The sequence below is a fragment of the Schistocerca gregaria genome, chromosome 1 (assembly GCF_023897955.1).
Source record: "Schistocerca gregaria isolate iqSchGreg1 chromosome 1, iqSchGreg1.2, whole genome shotgun sequence".
Lineage (NCBI taxonomy): Eukaryota > Metazoa > Arthropoda > Insecta > Orthoptera > Acrididae > Schistocerca > Schistocerca gregaria.
In genome coordinates this window covers 303,288,060-303,304,375 of record NC_064920.1, presented here as the reverse complement: position 1 = coordinate 303,304,375, position 16,316 = coordinate 303,288,060, and the positions used below count along the sequence as shown (strand labels likewise).

At 44.8% G+C, this 16,316-nt stretch overlaps 1 protein-coding gene across 4 annotated transcripts in view; it reads right to left on the bottom strand.

Annotated features, from left to right (window-relative positions):
- LOC126342369 (hyccin) overlaps window positions 1–16,316 on the bottom strand; it is a 167,083-nt gene that overhangs the window by 81,185 nt on the left and 69,582 nt on the right. For all 4 annotated transcript variants that reach the window (XM_050001849.1, XM_050001850.1, XM_050001851.1 and 1 more), the window contains one exon: window positions 1,377–1,496. In XM_050001849.1, the coding sequence (XP_049857806.1) occupies window positions 1,377–1,496 (120 nt within the window). The remainder of the gene's footprint in view (window positions 1–1,376; window positions 1,497–16,316) is intronic.

The following is a 16,316-nucleotide window of genomic DNA, read 5'->3' as shown; positions in this document are numbered from 1 at the left end:
AGGATGTTGCCACTTTCACATAAATGTATGTTCACTGTCCATTCTGAAAGGTTATAGACAAACAATGCTGCTAGTAGTCTATGGACAAACGATGCTGCTAGAAGTCCATGGACAAAAAATGTTAGTAGTCATCTATGGATTAGTAACTTTGTCACTAGTCTATTGGCAACAAATGTTGTTAGTAGAACTGCAAGTTTTGCAAAAGAGCTTCTGTGAAGTTTGGAAGGAGGGAGAGGAGATACCAGCAGAATGAAAGCCGTAAGGATGGGTCCTGAGTTATGGTTGGGTAGCTCAATCAGTAGAGCATTGGCCCACAAAATGTAAAGTTTACGAGTTAGAGTCTCAGTTTGGCACACAGTTTTGATCTGTCTGGAAGTTTCATATCCGCACAAACTCCACATTAAGTTTCTGAGGCACTGACATCCTTTTAACTAAATGAAACAAAAATACTAGTTCCGAACACAGGTAATTCTAGAAGTTCCAATAACAGGCAACTCTGGATGTGAGTAATCCTTTCCTGTTCCTACAGCAAAACTTAAGTGCTTATACTTATAATTGCATTAGATACAATATTACGACCGATGACCAAGAATTTGTATAACCTCTCTGTACATTAAATAAATTAATAAAATATAATCTAACAAAAAAAGAGGAATTCATTGCAGTTAGACAAGTTGTGGGTCTTAATGCTAGGTGTGACACTGCGATCTCTGATGGTGGTCAGATGACATCATGTCCTGTTGCACAGATACATACAAACAGTTTGGCTTCCTGAGCTTGTTTCATATCAGACACTAACCAACAAAGTCTTTCTGGCCACTGAGGATGTCTTCAGAATTGTCAGCCAAAATATTAGGCACACAAATATGTCATAGACCATGGTTTAATGGATAAGTAAAACCATGATGGAGATTTAAAATCATGTTTTGTTTAAGTAACTGCTGCTGGAACAGTGTGATCACTATTTATGCTTCATGTAGGCAACTGCTAAGTATAAATGACCCCCCCCCCCCCCCCCCCCCACACACACACACAAACTGCTGTCCTTGCATGTCCACACATTTTGAGTGAAAGAACACAAAACACTTACATACACTGTTTTTAGTCACAATTTTGTCTACATAAAAGACTCCACAAAATATTTATGCAAGGGACATGTGATATATTCACTGGAAACAACACAAACAGGTGGTTTTAAAATGTGTCATTTTTTTAGTTTTATTTGGGTGAGCACAGTGTCTATGATTGGAATTAACACAGTTATTATAACACATCCCATCTGCCTCACACTACCTTGCTCCTATCCTACAAAGAAAGACCACTATAAAAAATTTACACTAAATAAGCTTTATTAAGTTTATGAAAGTTATGCTTACCGGGAAGCTTCTTCGTACGGAAAGAAGCATTCGTAATCATTGATTTGCTGACAGTCGTAACTGTTGTCGTTGCTGGTGTAAGAGCAACACTGATACCCATTGGTCCATCTGTAGGTTGACCTAAGAACACAAAGTACAAATTCAACTGTAGTAAAGTGACCATTATTTGCAAAGTATTAGTGTTACTTCACATAAAATTATTTTCAGTATGAACTCAAGTCTAAGAGGTTAACACAGTGTTTATGTTATTCAATTGAAAAATGCATTAAAATAAAGAGAATGAAAACTCGGTTACGCTGTCAGTTGAGTGATAACCTGTCTTCAGCTTTGCATTGACTATTTTCAAACACAAAATAAAAATAAACACACACTTACCATTATGCATTAGCTGCACAAATGACCATTAGCTGCACAAAAGTATCATCGCAGCACTGCATGCAATACTAATTGGCCACCAGGTAAAAATTTCTGCTCTTTTATTGAAATAAGGAACAATTTTAAGGTTTTAAATTTGACACATTAATAGCAAAGCGGGACAGAGAATATTTAAAGTGTATCAAATGTGTTACAACTTAAGTAAGCCACACTTAAGTGGTCAACTTAGTGGACAGAAAAAGAAAGTATGTAAGTTGGGGTAGCAGCTCAATCTTTCTTTGGGATTTCATTCCCTAGCTCATACATGTACAATCCGAACAGAAGGGTGAAAAGTCTGCTGGAAGAAAGCACAACCCCAAGTGGCAGTTTGAAGAAGAAATCCACTATCTCTTCATGCAACACACCAGTTTGTCTGAGGAGTTCAATGCCCATAAGACTGATGAATCTGATCATCCTCAGAATTCTGCTGGCCTTAAATATAAGGAGAGATTCTTTGCTGGCACTCTTAATGTAAAGTCCTTGTTAAAAACTGGTAAACAAAATGAACTGGAAATTTTCTTAGATAAATATGAAACCCAAGATCTTAACTGAACAATCAACACAATTTCTGGATGAGAATATGACAAAGCAACAAAATACAAAATCTTCAAAGGTAAGACAGTAATTACAATTATGAAAGGAATACCACTATTATGTTTTATGTTCAGAAAGAGTTGATGATTTTCCACAGTTCATACAAAATTCAAAAGGTTCTCACTTCTCACAATGAAATACAAAAATACAAAACAACTTTTCTTAACTGTCATGCCCCAATAAAAGATGATAAGAAGAAGAATCCAAGTAAACCTGAAGAATTGTGGATGATAAAATAATCAAAATCCCAAAATCAATTACCATTATACTACTACGAGACTTTAATGCAAAATAGGCAAAGAAAAGGCTTTCAGAAAAATGGTAGGAGAACTTTCAGCACATAAAGGACAAATAAAAATTGCATGAGATTGATTAATCTCTCTAAATCCTTTCATCTGAAGTTAATATTATTAAGAAATTTCCAAGAAAAGCTAAAACAATGATATCCCTGTGGTCAAATCACGAAAAAGATTTATTCCCATACATAAATTAATCACACAGAAGTATATGATCTGCATAGCATTCAGTGTCCAAAATTATATAGTTATTCCTTGTTTTGTCTCAAAACTCTCATCTAGTGTGCACCACTGTACTGCAGAATGTATTTAGTGGGAGTCACTACAGCCCTAAAGCTGATGTTAGGTGAATTCCACCTGGACCATGTAGCTGTTTATTAAGAAATTATTAAGGAAATACCCAATGTTAAAAAATAATAAGAAATGGGGAATCTGACTTGATCACTATCCCTGCTAAAACTTCTGCCCCGCAAAATTCGAAGACGATCACAAAAATTTGTAAAACACAGAAAAAACAGGCTCGACACTAAACAAAAAAAACCTATAGAAAACTTTCAAGGAGAAATAAAAATCACTAAATCATGTAACTGCAAATAATTGTTCAAACAGGTCAGTAGTTCACTGAAGAAAATATCTGCATCAGTTAAAGTTATTAAGAAAGTGATGAAATGACTTCTGTAAGGAAGTTCTGGTGGAAATAATGAAAAAATGGAAATGTTCTGAAAAGAATTAAAACAATGAGCTACCGAAATTACAAAGAAAAGATACAAGAATGATAAGGGGTATTAAAACGGGTCTTCAAAATTCAGTGGAAGTGCAAATACAGAATAATTTTGTAAAAATAAGTCCAGAATTTTCTACCACAACTTTAAAAATAGCCTAAAAGCCTATCAATCATCAAGCTTTTGCTTCAAATATGCAAATGATAAAATTGGCCTTAACAATCCCAAAAACTGTGCAATACTGGCAAAACACTTCAAACAAAGAAACAGACAGAGCCAAACCATAAGCTATGTTTTCCAGAGATTCACTAAAACTGAGAATATTATTCACCACCTAGAGCTGAACAAATTAAGTAAGTAGTAATAATGATGATGATGATGATGATGATGATAATAAAAAGGTGGTGGGAAGACCCAATAAGTCACTCTTTTAAAATGGACTGCATCATAGAAGAGGTTTTGAAAAAAGAAAAGCTCCCAGATGTATGGAAAGTGAATATAATATATCCATGGGAAAAGAAAGGGTAACAGGCAAGACGTTGAGAATAACAGAGGTATACCCTTTACAAATTGCTTCCAAGACATCCTCAACAATGGGTTACTTAACAGAGTACAGTCTACACTTGATTATCCACTGGGAAAATACCAACGTGAGTTTAGAAAGGGAAGATCATGCCTGGAAACAATTTGCAACCTGAAACCCATTAATTCACCAAAAATTAATGAACTCTAAAGACATAGTTTAACATTTATTACCTCAATAAATATTTTTTGACCCTGTTGACAGGGAACTCTTAGACAAAGTAATCTGTGGATTTAGAGTTATAATTAACACTTTGCCGTCTGCACCTCGGAAACAAATTTATTCGCTTGGCGAAAGCAGCACCAATTTGGATTACTTGTCTCGTCGCTGGCCACTTGTCACCTTTCCATTGATAACAAGCTTCCCACACATTGACTTACGCTTTAATTTTCCGGAAATCCTCTATTTTGCCGTATCGTTCCACAAACTCTACATTTCTTTTCAAGTAACTTCTCTCTAAGTTCTACACTGTTATTCGACATATTAAACTCTGTCGAATAATAGTAATGGTTTCTTGCACTGCCAGTTTTCTTATTTTGAGCTAGCTCATGTTTCTTTCTAAATTTCAAAATGATAGGTGTATATTTTTCACTTTTTCCCTTTCTCATTTCTTTTATTTTCATTCGCAGTCATTTTTATGATGATAAAATATTCTCAACTGATTATGTATGATAAGAGAGAGATGTCAAATGGTTCAACAGTTTGCTGTTGTGCTATTCAACAAATTAATACTGTACACAAGACTTTGTTTAATATCCTGTCAGTTTTTGTATTAAAAAGTAAAGAAAACATTTATATGATGTGATTGATGTATTTGTTTGTGCTTCTGTAGTTTTAATTCTGTTGATATTCCAGTGTACTATTCGTCGTAGATAGAAAATTTGTAAAATTTCATTCTTTGTTTTCTTCTTGCATTAAGACTGTGCCAGTTTCTTTTCCCTCCAGCCTTGGAATCCTTCCATTTTTAAAACATTTTCTTTAAAGATTCCTCTTTCCAATATTACTACTTACCTTACGTTAATCCTTTCCATGTATTCCCTAACCTCTTGAATCCACGTGAGTGTTAATTTTTTTTTTCTTTAAGATAAATGAAGATCTGCTTGGGGAGCCTATTTCCATCCAGTCTGTAGATACATCAAAAGGGGGCAGGAGAGAGAGAGAGAGAGAGAGAGAGAGAGAGAGAGAGAGAGAGAGAGAGAGAGAGAGAGTTATATCTCATCTTCATTACTGTTTCTGATATCATTTTTAGGTTCTAACAATTTTTAACCACTACTCCTTAAATTATAAAATGCTGCATTTTTATGAGGGTCTACTGTTGTTCTTTGTAATACTGTTCTTTCTAGTAATTTTAATTTATTGAACTTATAATTTAATACTAAAAAATTGCAAGCATACAGGCATTTACTGTTGTGCTTTTAGTAGTAGTAGTAGTAGTAGTAGCAGTAGTAGTAGTAGTAGTAGTAGTAGTTTGTTGTTGTTGTTGTTGTTCTTCTTCTTCAAGATAGTGATCATTTATTGTAAGTTCTTAGGTATACCACACACTTCTCCCATCTTGTCTATCCTACCCTCTGAAGAAGACTTTTCTAAACTGTTTTCCTGAATAGTCTCACCAAATATTTTAATTTTTGTTTGCCTTTTCTATTTTCCCAATACCTGTTGTTGAGTATGTTGGACTACTGTGTATATTTATCATGAACTTTGTTTACTCTGCAGAGATTTGTAAGCCTGCCAAGTTGGCTGTCTCTTCCTGAGGATTGATGTACGTTGCTATATCCATCAGGCTTTGAGAAAGAATGACCGAATCATCCACAAATGCTAGGCAATTTATTTCAATATCTTCATTTTTCTCCCTAGCATGAATGGCAATATGTAGGATTCTTTGTTTTACATTCCAAATTCTTAAAATTTTGTTCATGTCACGGTTGAGTTTCTTGAATTGGGTTTGCCAACTTAACACTATGCCATCCGGTGACACCACAGTGGTGTCATGTGCAAAATAGCGGTCAACAGCCGGTGACACTACAGTGGTGTCGTCTGCATAGTATCACTGAGTGGTTGGCCATACTACAGTGGTATCGTCTGCATAGTATCGCTCAGTGGCCGGCGACACCACAGTGCTGTCGTGAGCATAGTATCGCACAGTGGCCGGCGACAGCACTTTAGTATTCTGTTGGTGTTTTGTTTAGGTAACAATCAGTTACACATGTCAACAAGTTTTTTGTTTTTATATGTACTTATGCCCTTTCAACACGGCGGACGAAAGAGACAATAGGATTATTTACGATGAATGTGCAGATGTCTTGTCTGATGTTCCAGACGACTTGGCTGACTGGGAAGAAGATACATAAAAAAAAGAAGCACAATCATAGGAAGATAGTGAGATACGTCCAAAAAGAATTCAGCGAACGCTATGATTGCCAACTAATTCGGATGAATCAGACAAAGAAGGCAGTGCACAGTGGTCAGATTTTGATTTACTGAGGACCAATAGTAAATTTGAAGGATCCCCCGGTCCAGACATATTTCCCAAAGATACACAGAGTGTTGAGGATATTGTAGAATTATATATTTGGAACGATCTATTCGAATAGCTTGCATTTATCGCGAATCTCTTGCCCAACGTAAAGTACCGAGCGACTGGAAGAAAGCGCAGGTGATGCTTGTATATAAAAAGGGTAGAAGGACGGATCCTCAAAATTACAGACCAATATCCTTAACATCGGTTTGTTGCAGGATTCTCTAACACATTCTCAGTTCGAATATAATGAATTTCCTTGAGACAGAGAAGTTGGTGCCCATGCATCAGCACAGCTTTAGAAAGCATCACTTCTGCAAAACACAACTCGCCCTTTTTTCACATGATATCTTGCAAACCATGGATGAAGGGTATCAGACGAATGTGATATTCCTTGCCTTCCAGAAAGCGTTTGACTCAGTGCCCCACTGCAGACTCCTAACTAAGGTACGAGCATATGGAATTGGTTCCCAAATATGTGAGTGGCTCGAAGACTTCTTAAGTAATAAAACCCAGTATGTTGTCCTCGACAGTGAGTGTTCATCGGAGGAGAGGGTATCATCTGGAGTGCCCCAGGGAAGTGTGGTAGGTCCGCTGTTGTTTTCTATCTACATAAATGATCTTTTGGATAGGGTGGATAGCAGTGTGCGGCTGTTTGCTGATAATGCTGTGGTGTACGGGAAGGTGTCGTCATTGAGTGACTGTAGGTGGATACAAGATGACTTGGACAGGATTTGTGATTGGTGTAAGGAATGGCAGCTAACTCTAAATATAGATAAATGTAAATAAATGCAGATGAATAGGAAAAATAATCCCATAATGTTTGAATACTCCATCAGTAGTGTTGCACTTGACACAGTCATGTTGATTAAATATTTGGGCGTAACATTGCAGAGCAGTATGAAGTGGGACAAGCATGTAATGGCAGTTGTGGGGAAGGCGGATAGTCGTCTTCGGTTCTTTGGTATAATTTTGGGAAGATGTGGTTCATCTGTAAAGGAGACCACTTACAAAATACTAATACGACCTATTCTTGAGTACTGCTCGGGCATTTGGGATCCCTATCAGGTCAGAATGAGGAAGGACATAGAAGCAATTCAGAGGCGGGCTGGTACATTTGTTACTGGTAGGTTTGATCATCACATGAGTGTTACGGAAATGCTTCAGGAACTCGGGCGGAGTCTCTGGAGGAAAGAAGATGTTCTTTTTGTGAACCACTACAGAGGAAATTTAGAGGACCAGCATTCGAGGCTGACTGCAGTACAATTTTACTGCCATCAACTTATATTTTGCAGAAAGACCACAAAGATAAGAGAGATTAGGGCTCGTACAGAGGCATATAGGCAGTCATTTTTCCCTCGTTCTGTTTGGGAGTGGAACAGGGTGAGAAGATGCTAGTTGTGGTACAAGGTACCCTCCGCCACGCACCATATGGTGGGTTGCGGGTTGTGTATGTAGAGGTAGATGTAGAATATATTAGCAATGAAACCAACAAGTACTACAGTCAAAATTGCAATAGAAGGAAACTGGATTAAGAAAATGCCAAATCTGTTGATGTTACAGGACCCGAACTTAGAAAATGGTGTGGGCTTGCTATCCTTTTCGGAATTGTCAAAAAAGCAAGGATCGATGATTATTGGTCAACGAATCCATTGATAGACACACTAATATTTCGCAAAACAATGTCGCACAACCGATTCAGACAAATATTATCATTTTTACATTTTTCCGACAGCAACAATAAACCGGATAATGCCGTCCGGCTTGTCAAAGTACAATTCGTAATTGATTATTTTTCCAAAAAGTTTAAAGACATGTTTATTCTAAGTCAAAACATCTCAACTGATGAAGTGACAGCGGAGAGCTGCGGGGTTAACAAAGTCCTCAAGGCCATGTGAAAGGCTCAGGCGAAGCTTCAGCCTAGGTTTGGACCACGGAGGTGTACATGAATGGAACTCTAGAAGAGGTGGTAAAAGGTAGGACTCCAGTTCAGAGAGAAAGGACCTGATGTTTCTGCAATCGTGAGCCCAGACCTGGGCCACCGATGCGGGAGATGAACCGCTGTGGGCGGGAAAAGGAGACGGTAATTGAGATGCGCAGGAGAAAATGGTTCAAATGGCTCTGAACACTATGCGACTTAACTTCTAAGGTCATCAGTCCCCTAGAACTTAGAACTAATTAAACCTAACTAACCTAAGGACATCACACACGCCCATGCCCGAGGCAGGATTCAAACCTGCGACCGTTGTGGTCGCTCAGTTCCAGACTGCAGCACCTAGAACTGCACAGACCCTCCGGCCGGCTGTGCAGGAGAACTACGAATGTGCGCAACATAACTGGTGACCAGTTGTGCACGTTGGATCTGCAATGGATGCACTCCGGCCTTCACTGTGACACTGGGCACCAGACTCATTCTAAAAGCTCCTGTCATTAGACGAACGCCAGAGTGGTGCACTGGGTCAAATAAACGCAATGCTGAGAATGTCGCCGAACCGTAAACCAGACTCCCATAGTCAAGGCGAAATTGAACAAGGGCTCTGTAGAGCTGCAGCAGCGTAGAGCGATCTGCATCCCAGTTGGTGTTGCTCAAGCAGTGGAGAGCACTGAGGTGCTGCCAGCACTTCCACTTAAGCTGACGGAGGTGAGGGACCCAAGTCAATCAGGCGTCAAAAACCAGTCCTAAGAATATGTACCCACTACAGTGAGTGGATCATCATTAAAGTGAAGTTCTGGTCCGGATGACTGGTACGACGCTGACGGAAGTGCATGACAGATGACTTTGCAGCTGAAAACTGGAAGCCCATGACTGCACCTTTTGAATGGCTCCCTGCAAGTGCCGCTAAGCAACACCAGTACTGGAGGAGCAATACGAAATGCGGAAGTCATCCGCATACAGAGGGGGTGAGAACGACAACCCTACAGCTGCTGTTAATGACCACTAAAAATAGAAACACTAAATACAGAGCCCTGCAGAATGCAATTCTCCTGAATATGGGGGAACTATGGAAGGCACCAACTTGGACACAAAGTACGGAGCAACAGGAAGTTTTGGATAAAAATCAGGAGCAGGCCCCAGAGACCCCACTCATAAATGTGGCAAGGATATGATGTTGCTAGGTCGTGTCGTATGTTTTACGTAAGTCAAAAAGACAGCAACCAGATGTTGGCACCTGGAAAAGGCTCTTTGGATGGCAGAGACTTGAGGAACAAAAGATTATCAGTGGTAGAGTGACCCTGGCGGAAGCCGCCCTGACATGGAGCCAATAGTCCACGTGACTCCAGGACCCAACCCAACGGCCGACACATCATACGTTCCAGCAGCTTACAAAGAACATTAGTACGGCTGATGGGCCCGGTTATTACCGGGTTTGAGCACTGGAATGATTGTGCTCTCCCACCATAGCGATGGAAGGACACCATCGCACCAGATCCGGTTGAAGTTGTTGAGGATTTGTCACCTGCAGTCAGATGAAAGATGTTTAATCATATGGATGTGGATATGATCCAGCTCAGGAGCTGTGTTGGGGCAATATGCAAGGGCATTGAGGAGCTCCCACTCTGTGAATGGTTGACATGTACCTCTCCTAACACTCCTGTTTCTGTCGTTTTATAAGCTGGCGAATGCGGGCACGGTGCTGCTTAAAGACTATTAGGTGCTCTAGGGAAGGGTGCTGCTTATGTCACTGTAGAGCTTGCCAATGCTCTTTAATTGTCTCAGCAGATTCTGGCGACCACCAAGGGACTGTCTTTCACCAGGTCACCCTAAGGAAAGAGGGATCGCATTTTACACTGCAGAAACAATCACTTTAGTGACCTGCTCAACCACAACAACGACGGCACCATGTGGGGGAGATTCAACAGTGATAGCAGAGGTGAAGGATACCCAGTTTGCCTTGTTTAAAGCCCATCTGGGTAGGCATCCATGGGCATGATGCCATGGGAGTGGCAGGAAGATGGGGAAATGGTCATTACTACACAGGTCGTCATGGCACTCTCCAGTGGATAGCTATGAGAAGGCCAGACCTGCAGACAGAGATAAATGACAGAATATGTGCCATATGCCACACTGAAATGTGTGGGGGCACCTGTATTTAAGAGGCAGAGGCTGAGTTTGAGGTGGGACACTAAATTTCCGACATCTCTACATCGGTCAGTAAGCACAGTGCCGGCCCACAAGAGGTTGTGGGCGTTAAAATCTCCCAAAAGTAGGAAAGGTTTAGGAAGTTCATCAATCAGAGCAGCCAATACGGTCAGGGGTACTGCTCAATCTGGAGGGAGATATACGTTGTAGACAGTTATTTCCTGTGTTCCGTATCCTGACAGCCACAGCTTCAGGAGGAGTTTGAACGGCAAAGGTTCACTACAGACTGAGTTCACGACATAGACGCAAACTCCACCTGACACACTACTATATTCGCTACAGTTCTTGTGATACCCCCTATAGTTGCAAAGGGCAGGGGTCCACACTGCTGGGAACCAGGTTTCCTGGAGGGCAATTCAGAAAGCAGGTGTAAAGCTTAACGGTTGCCGTAGCTCAGCCAGGTGCTGGAAGAAACTGCCGCAATTCCACTGGAGGCTGATGTGATCATGAGACTGGGAAAGCATGAAACAATGAGGCAGTCTACACCTCAGGGTCACATGCTGCCACCAACTTATTTACACATGCTGCCACCAATTTATTTACTGAACAGGCTACATCCATTGCGTTTGAGGAACCAGCGAGATCTCTGGGTCCTCAGTGGAAGCCAGAATCGCCACTTCTTCCTCAAATGCAGAGCTTGTAGGTAGCGGTTGTGTGGGTGCCACCAGTCCCTTGGCTCTTAGCGGTCTTTTTCAGCTTTTCTCGCTGCTTCTTAGGTTTGTCCGGCTGGGAAGGCTCCACTGATTCAGTCTCAGGGACTGACGAGGACCGTGAAGCCCTATGAGCAGATACCTGTGGTTGCTTCAGCCACTGGCGGATGTCACCTTTACCACTGGTAGGAACCTGGGAAAGGAGTGACCCAAGGAACCCCTTCCTAGAGAGAGGAGCTAAAGAAGACATACGCTTCTCCAGCTGAGAATGGGGGGGGGGGGGGGGGTGTTGCTCCCAAAGTAGGTGGTGAAGGAGTAACAGGGATGGTTGGTTGGGTGTGGGATTGAAGGGATCAGACTGCTAAGGTCATCGGTCCCTTGTTCCACGATAAAATCACATGAAATAAAAACTGTCAGTCGTTAAAAACGGAGAACTGAGACATGGGACGACACAATACAAGAAAGACCAGACAAACAGAACTAAAATCACACCGAGTGTGAAGGTGGTTGGCCGACCATGAAAATAAGGAAAAGCCAACCACCAAATGACATTAAAACCCACAGTTTAAAACCACAGGCCAAAGGCCCAAGTCAATACAGGAAATAAAAGGACAAACACTCAAATCATACGACAAAAACCCCCTGCCCGAATAAAACTCAACACAAGGTCCGCCATAGCAACGTCATCACATAAAAGGGGAGGGAGGGTATCAGGCAGCGCAAACGTCTGCCTGAGTCCTGTTAAAAGCGGGCAGTCCACCAAAATGTGGACCACCGTCAGAGCTGCCCCGCAGCGACACAGCGGTGGGTCCTCCCGGCGCAACAAATTGCCGTGCGTCAGCCACGTGTGGCCAACGCGCAGCCGGCAGAGGACGACAGAGTCCTTCCGAGAGGCCCGCATGGAGGAGCGCCACACACCGGTCGTCTCCTTCACCGCCCGAAGTTTGTTGGGCGTGGGCAGGGTGCGCCACTCGTCACCCCAGGCACCAAGCACTTTCTGTCGCAAAAGCAACAGGAGATCACACTCCATAAGGCCGAGTTCCAGAGCCGGTGAACTCACTGCCTGTTTAGCCAGCGTGTCAACCCGCTCATTGCCCGGCATGCCGACATGACCTGGGGTCCAAACAAAGACCACGGAGCGGCCACAACGGGCAAGAGCATGGAGCGACTCGTGGATGGCCATCACCAGACGGGAACGAGGAAAGCACTGGTCAAGAGCTCGTAAACCACTCAGGGAGTCACTACAGATGACAAAGGACTCACCTGAGCGGGAGCGGATATACTCTAGGGCGCGATAGATGGCAACCAACTCGGCAGTGTATACACTGTTCCCGGGTGCCAGCGACCGTTGCTCACAATGATCCTCTAGAGTAAGAGCGTAACCAGTGCGACCAGAGACCATCGAACCGTCGGTATAGGCCACGGCAGATCCGGGAAACTCGGCAAGGAGAGAAACAAAGCGGCGGCGGAGGGCCGGAGGAGGGACCGAGTCTTTCGGACCCTGTGCCAAATCCAGCCGAATGCATGGTCGGCGCACACACCAAGGGGGCAGACGGAGATTGGCCCGGAAAACAGGCGGGAGAGGAAAAAACTCAATCCCACACAGTAGAGCCCGGATGTGAACCGCGATCGTACACCCTGACCGGGGCCGCCTGTCTGGAAGATGGACGATCGAGTGCGGGAACAGGAGACGGTAGTTGGGATGCCCTGGCAAACTACAAACGTGGGCAGCATAAGCGGCCAGAAGTCGGTCGTGCCGGATCCGCAATGGAGGAACACCAGCCTCCACAAGCAAGCTGTCAACAGGGCTTGTCCGAAATGCTCCTGTGGCGAGTCGGATCCTGCAGTGATGGATGGGATACAGCAATTGCAACGCCGATGGCGATGCCGAACCATAAGCCACACACCCATAATCAAGGCGGGACTGGATCAGCGCTTGATACAGCCGGAGAAGGGTGGACCGATCGGCACCACATCCAGTGTGGCTAAGGCAACGGAGAGCGTTTAAATGCCGCCAGCATGTTTGTTTAAGCTGCCTAATATGAGGCAGCCAAGTCAACCGGGCATCAAATACCAGTCCCAAGAACCGATGCGTCTCTACCACAGCAAGAGGTTCACCGTCAAGGTAAAGGCGTGGCTCAGGGTGAACCGTGCGACGCCGGCAGAAATGCATAACGCAGGTCTTAGCGGCCGAAAACTGGAAGCCGTGCGCTACAGCCCACGACTGCGCCTTGCGGATAGCGCCCTGCAGCTGGCGCTCAGCAACTGCAATGCCAGCGGAGCTGTAGTAGAGGCAGAAGTCGTCTGCATACAACGAAGCTGCGATGGACGATCCCACCGCCCCAGCGAGCCCATTGATCGCAATTAAAAACAGGGAGACACTGAGGACAGACCCCTGTGGGACCCCGTTCTCCTGGACGCGGGAGGAACTATGGGACGCAGCAACTTGCACACGGAAGGAACGAGACGACAGAAAATTCTGAATAAAAATCGGGAGCGGGCCCCTAAGACCCCACCCGTGAAGTGTGGCCAGGATGTGATATCGCCAAGTCGTATCGTACACCTTCCGCATGTCGAAGAAGACGGCAACCAGATGTTGGAGGCGTGCAAAGGCTGTACAGACGGCAGACTCTAGGGAGACCAGATTATCGACGGCAGAGCGGCCTTTACGGAACCCACCCTGAGACGGAGCCAGAAGGCCTCGAGACTCGAGGAGCCAACTCAACCTCCGGCTCACCATACGTTCTAGCAACTTGCAAAGAACGTTGGTGAGGCTTATGGGGCAGTAGCTGTCCACCTCCAGCGGGTTCTTGCCAGGTTTCAACACGGGGAGGACGATGCTTTCTCGCCATTGAGACGGGAACACACCCTCAACCCAGATGCGGTTGAAAACATCTAGGAGGCATCGCTGGCAATTCACAGAGAGGTGTTTCAGCATCTGGCTGTGGATGCGGTCTGGCCCAGGAGCCGTATCAGGGCAAGCAGATAGTGCACTCTGGAATTCCCAGTTGCTGAAAGGAGCATTGTAGGACTCCGCGTGGCGCGTGTGAAAGGAAAGCCTCCAACTTTCCAACCGCTCTTTCCGGGAGCGGAAGGCCAGTGGGTAATTCGTAGATGCGGAACACTGAGCAAAATGCGCTGCTAACCGGTCCGCAATCGTGTCGGAGTCAGGACACACCACTCCATTCAGCGAAAGCCCAGGGACAGAGACAGGTGGCCGATAGCCATGGAGCCGCCTAATCTTAGCCCAAACCTGCGATGCAGAGGTACGGACGCCAATGGTGGAAACATACCGTTCCCAGCACTCCTGCTTCCGTTGGAGAATAAGGCGTCGGGCACGGGCACGGAGCTGTTTAAAAACGATGAGGTTCTCCAAGGACGGGTGCCGCTTATGGCGTTGAAGAGCCCGCCGGCGATCTCTAATCGCCTCTGCGATCTCGGGCGCCCACCAAGGCACAGTCCTCCACCGAGGGGACCCGGATGAACAGGGAATCGCAGATGCCGCCGCAGAAACGATGCCCATCTGGAGGGGCATTCAGAAGAGTGACGCTGTGGTAATGACAGAAAGATGGGGAAATGGTCACTACCACATAAGTCGTCATGGACACTCCAGTGGATGGATGGTGAAAGTCCGGGGCTGTAGATAGAAAGGTCGATGGCCGAAAATGTGCCATGGACTACGCTGAAATGTGTCGGCTCTCCCGTGTTTAAGAGGCAGAGGTCAAGCTGCGAGAGAAGAGTCTCGACATCTCTACCCCGGCCAGTAATCGCGGCGCTACCCCACAGGGGGTTATGGGCGTTAAAGTCGCCCAGTAACACAAAAGGAGGAGGCAGTTGTGCTATCAATGCAGCCAACACATGACGCGAGACATCACCATCTGGCGGAAGATACAAACTGCAGACAGTAATAGGCTGAGGCGTCCACATCCTTACAGCGACAGCCTCTAAAGGTGTGTGAAGAGGTACACATTCGCTGTAGACAGAGTTGAGGACGTAGACGCAGACTCCACCAGATACCCTCTCATAAGCTGCCCGGTTCTTGTAATAACCCCAATAACCACGTAGGGCAGGGGTCCGCATTGCCGGAAACCAAGTTTCCTGTAGGGCAATGCAGAGGAAAGGGTGACTGCTGATGAGTTGGCGAAGCTCAGCAAGGTGGTGGAAAAAAGCACTGCAGTTCCACTGGAGTATCGCTTTGTCCATGTCGGAAAAAGGTGTGAAGGGGCCAAGGAGGCAGATCATGCCACTGGGTCACCTGCTGCCACCGATGGAGGACCAGTACAATCTGCTTCCATGGTGTCTGAGGGTCCGGCGAGATCCAGGTCCTCAGCGCACGCCCGGATCTCCACCTTATCCTCGGACGCAGAGCCTGTAGGGAGCAGTGGGGTGGATGCCACCGCGTGTTCCTTGGCCTTAGAGGTCTTCTTCTTCGTCTTGTCTCTCTGGTCCTTGGGTTTCATTGGCTGGGAGGGCTCCAGCGAGTCAGTCTCCGGGACGGAGGAGGAGCGGGAAGCCCTGCGACCAGCCGCTGGTCTGCTTTTCTTCCATTGGCTGACGTCACCCTTCCCAGAGGCGGAAACCTGGGAAGGAAGGGACCCAAGGGACCCTTTCCATGCTATTCGAGCCGGGGAAGTTTGAGGCTTCCCCAGCTTAGAAGTGGGGACTACTGAAACAGAGGACGACAGACTAAAGGCCGAGATACTAAATGTATTTTTCCAAAGTTGTTTCCATGAGGAAGACTGCACTGTAGTTGCTTCACTACATTGTCGCACAGATAACAAAATGATAGATATCGAAATAGACGACAGAGGGATAGAGAAACAATTAAAATCGCTCAAAAGAGGAAAGGCTGCTGGACCTCATAGGATAGCAGTTCGATTTTACACAGAGTATGCGAAAGAATTTGCCCCCCTTCTTGCAGCAGTGTACCGTAGGTCTCTACCAGAGCGTAGCATTCCTAAAGACTGGAAAAGGGCACAGGTCACCCCTGTTTTCAAGAAGGGATGTCAAACAGATGTGCAGAAC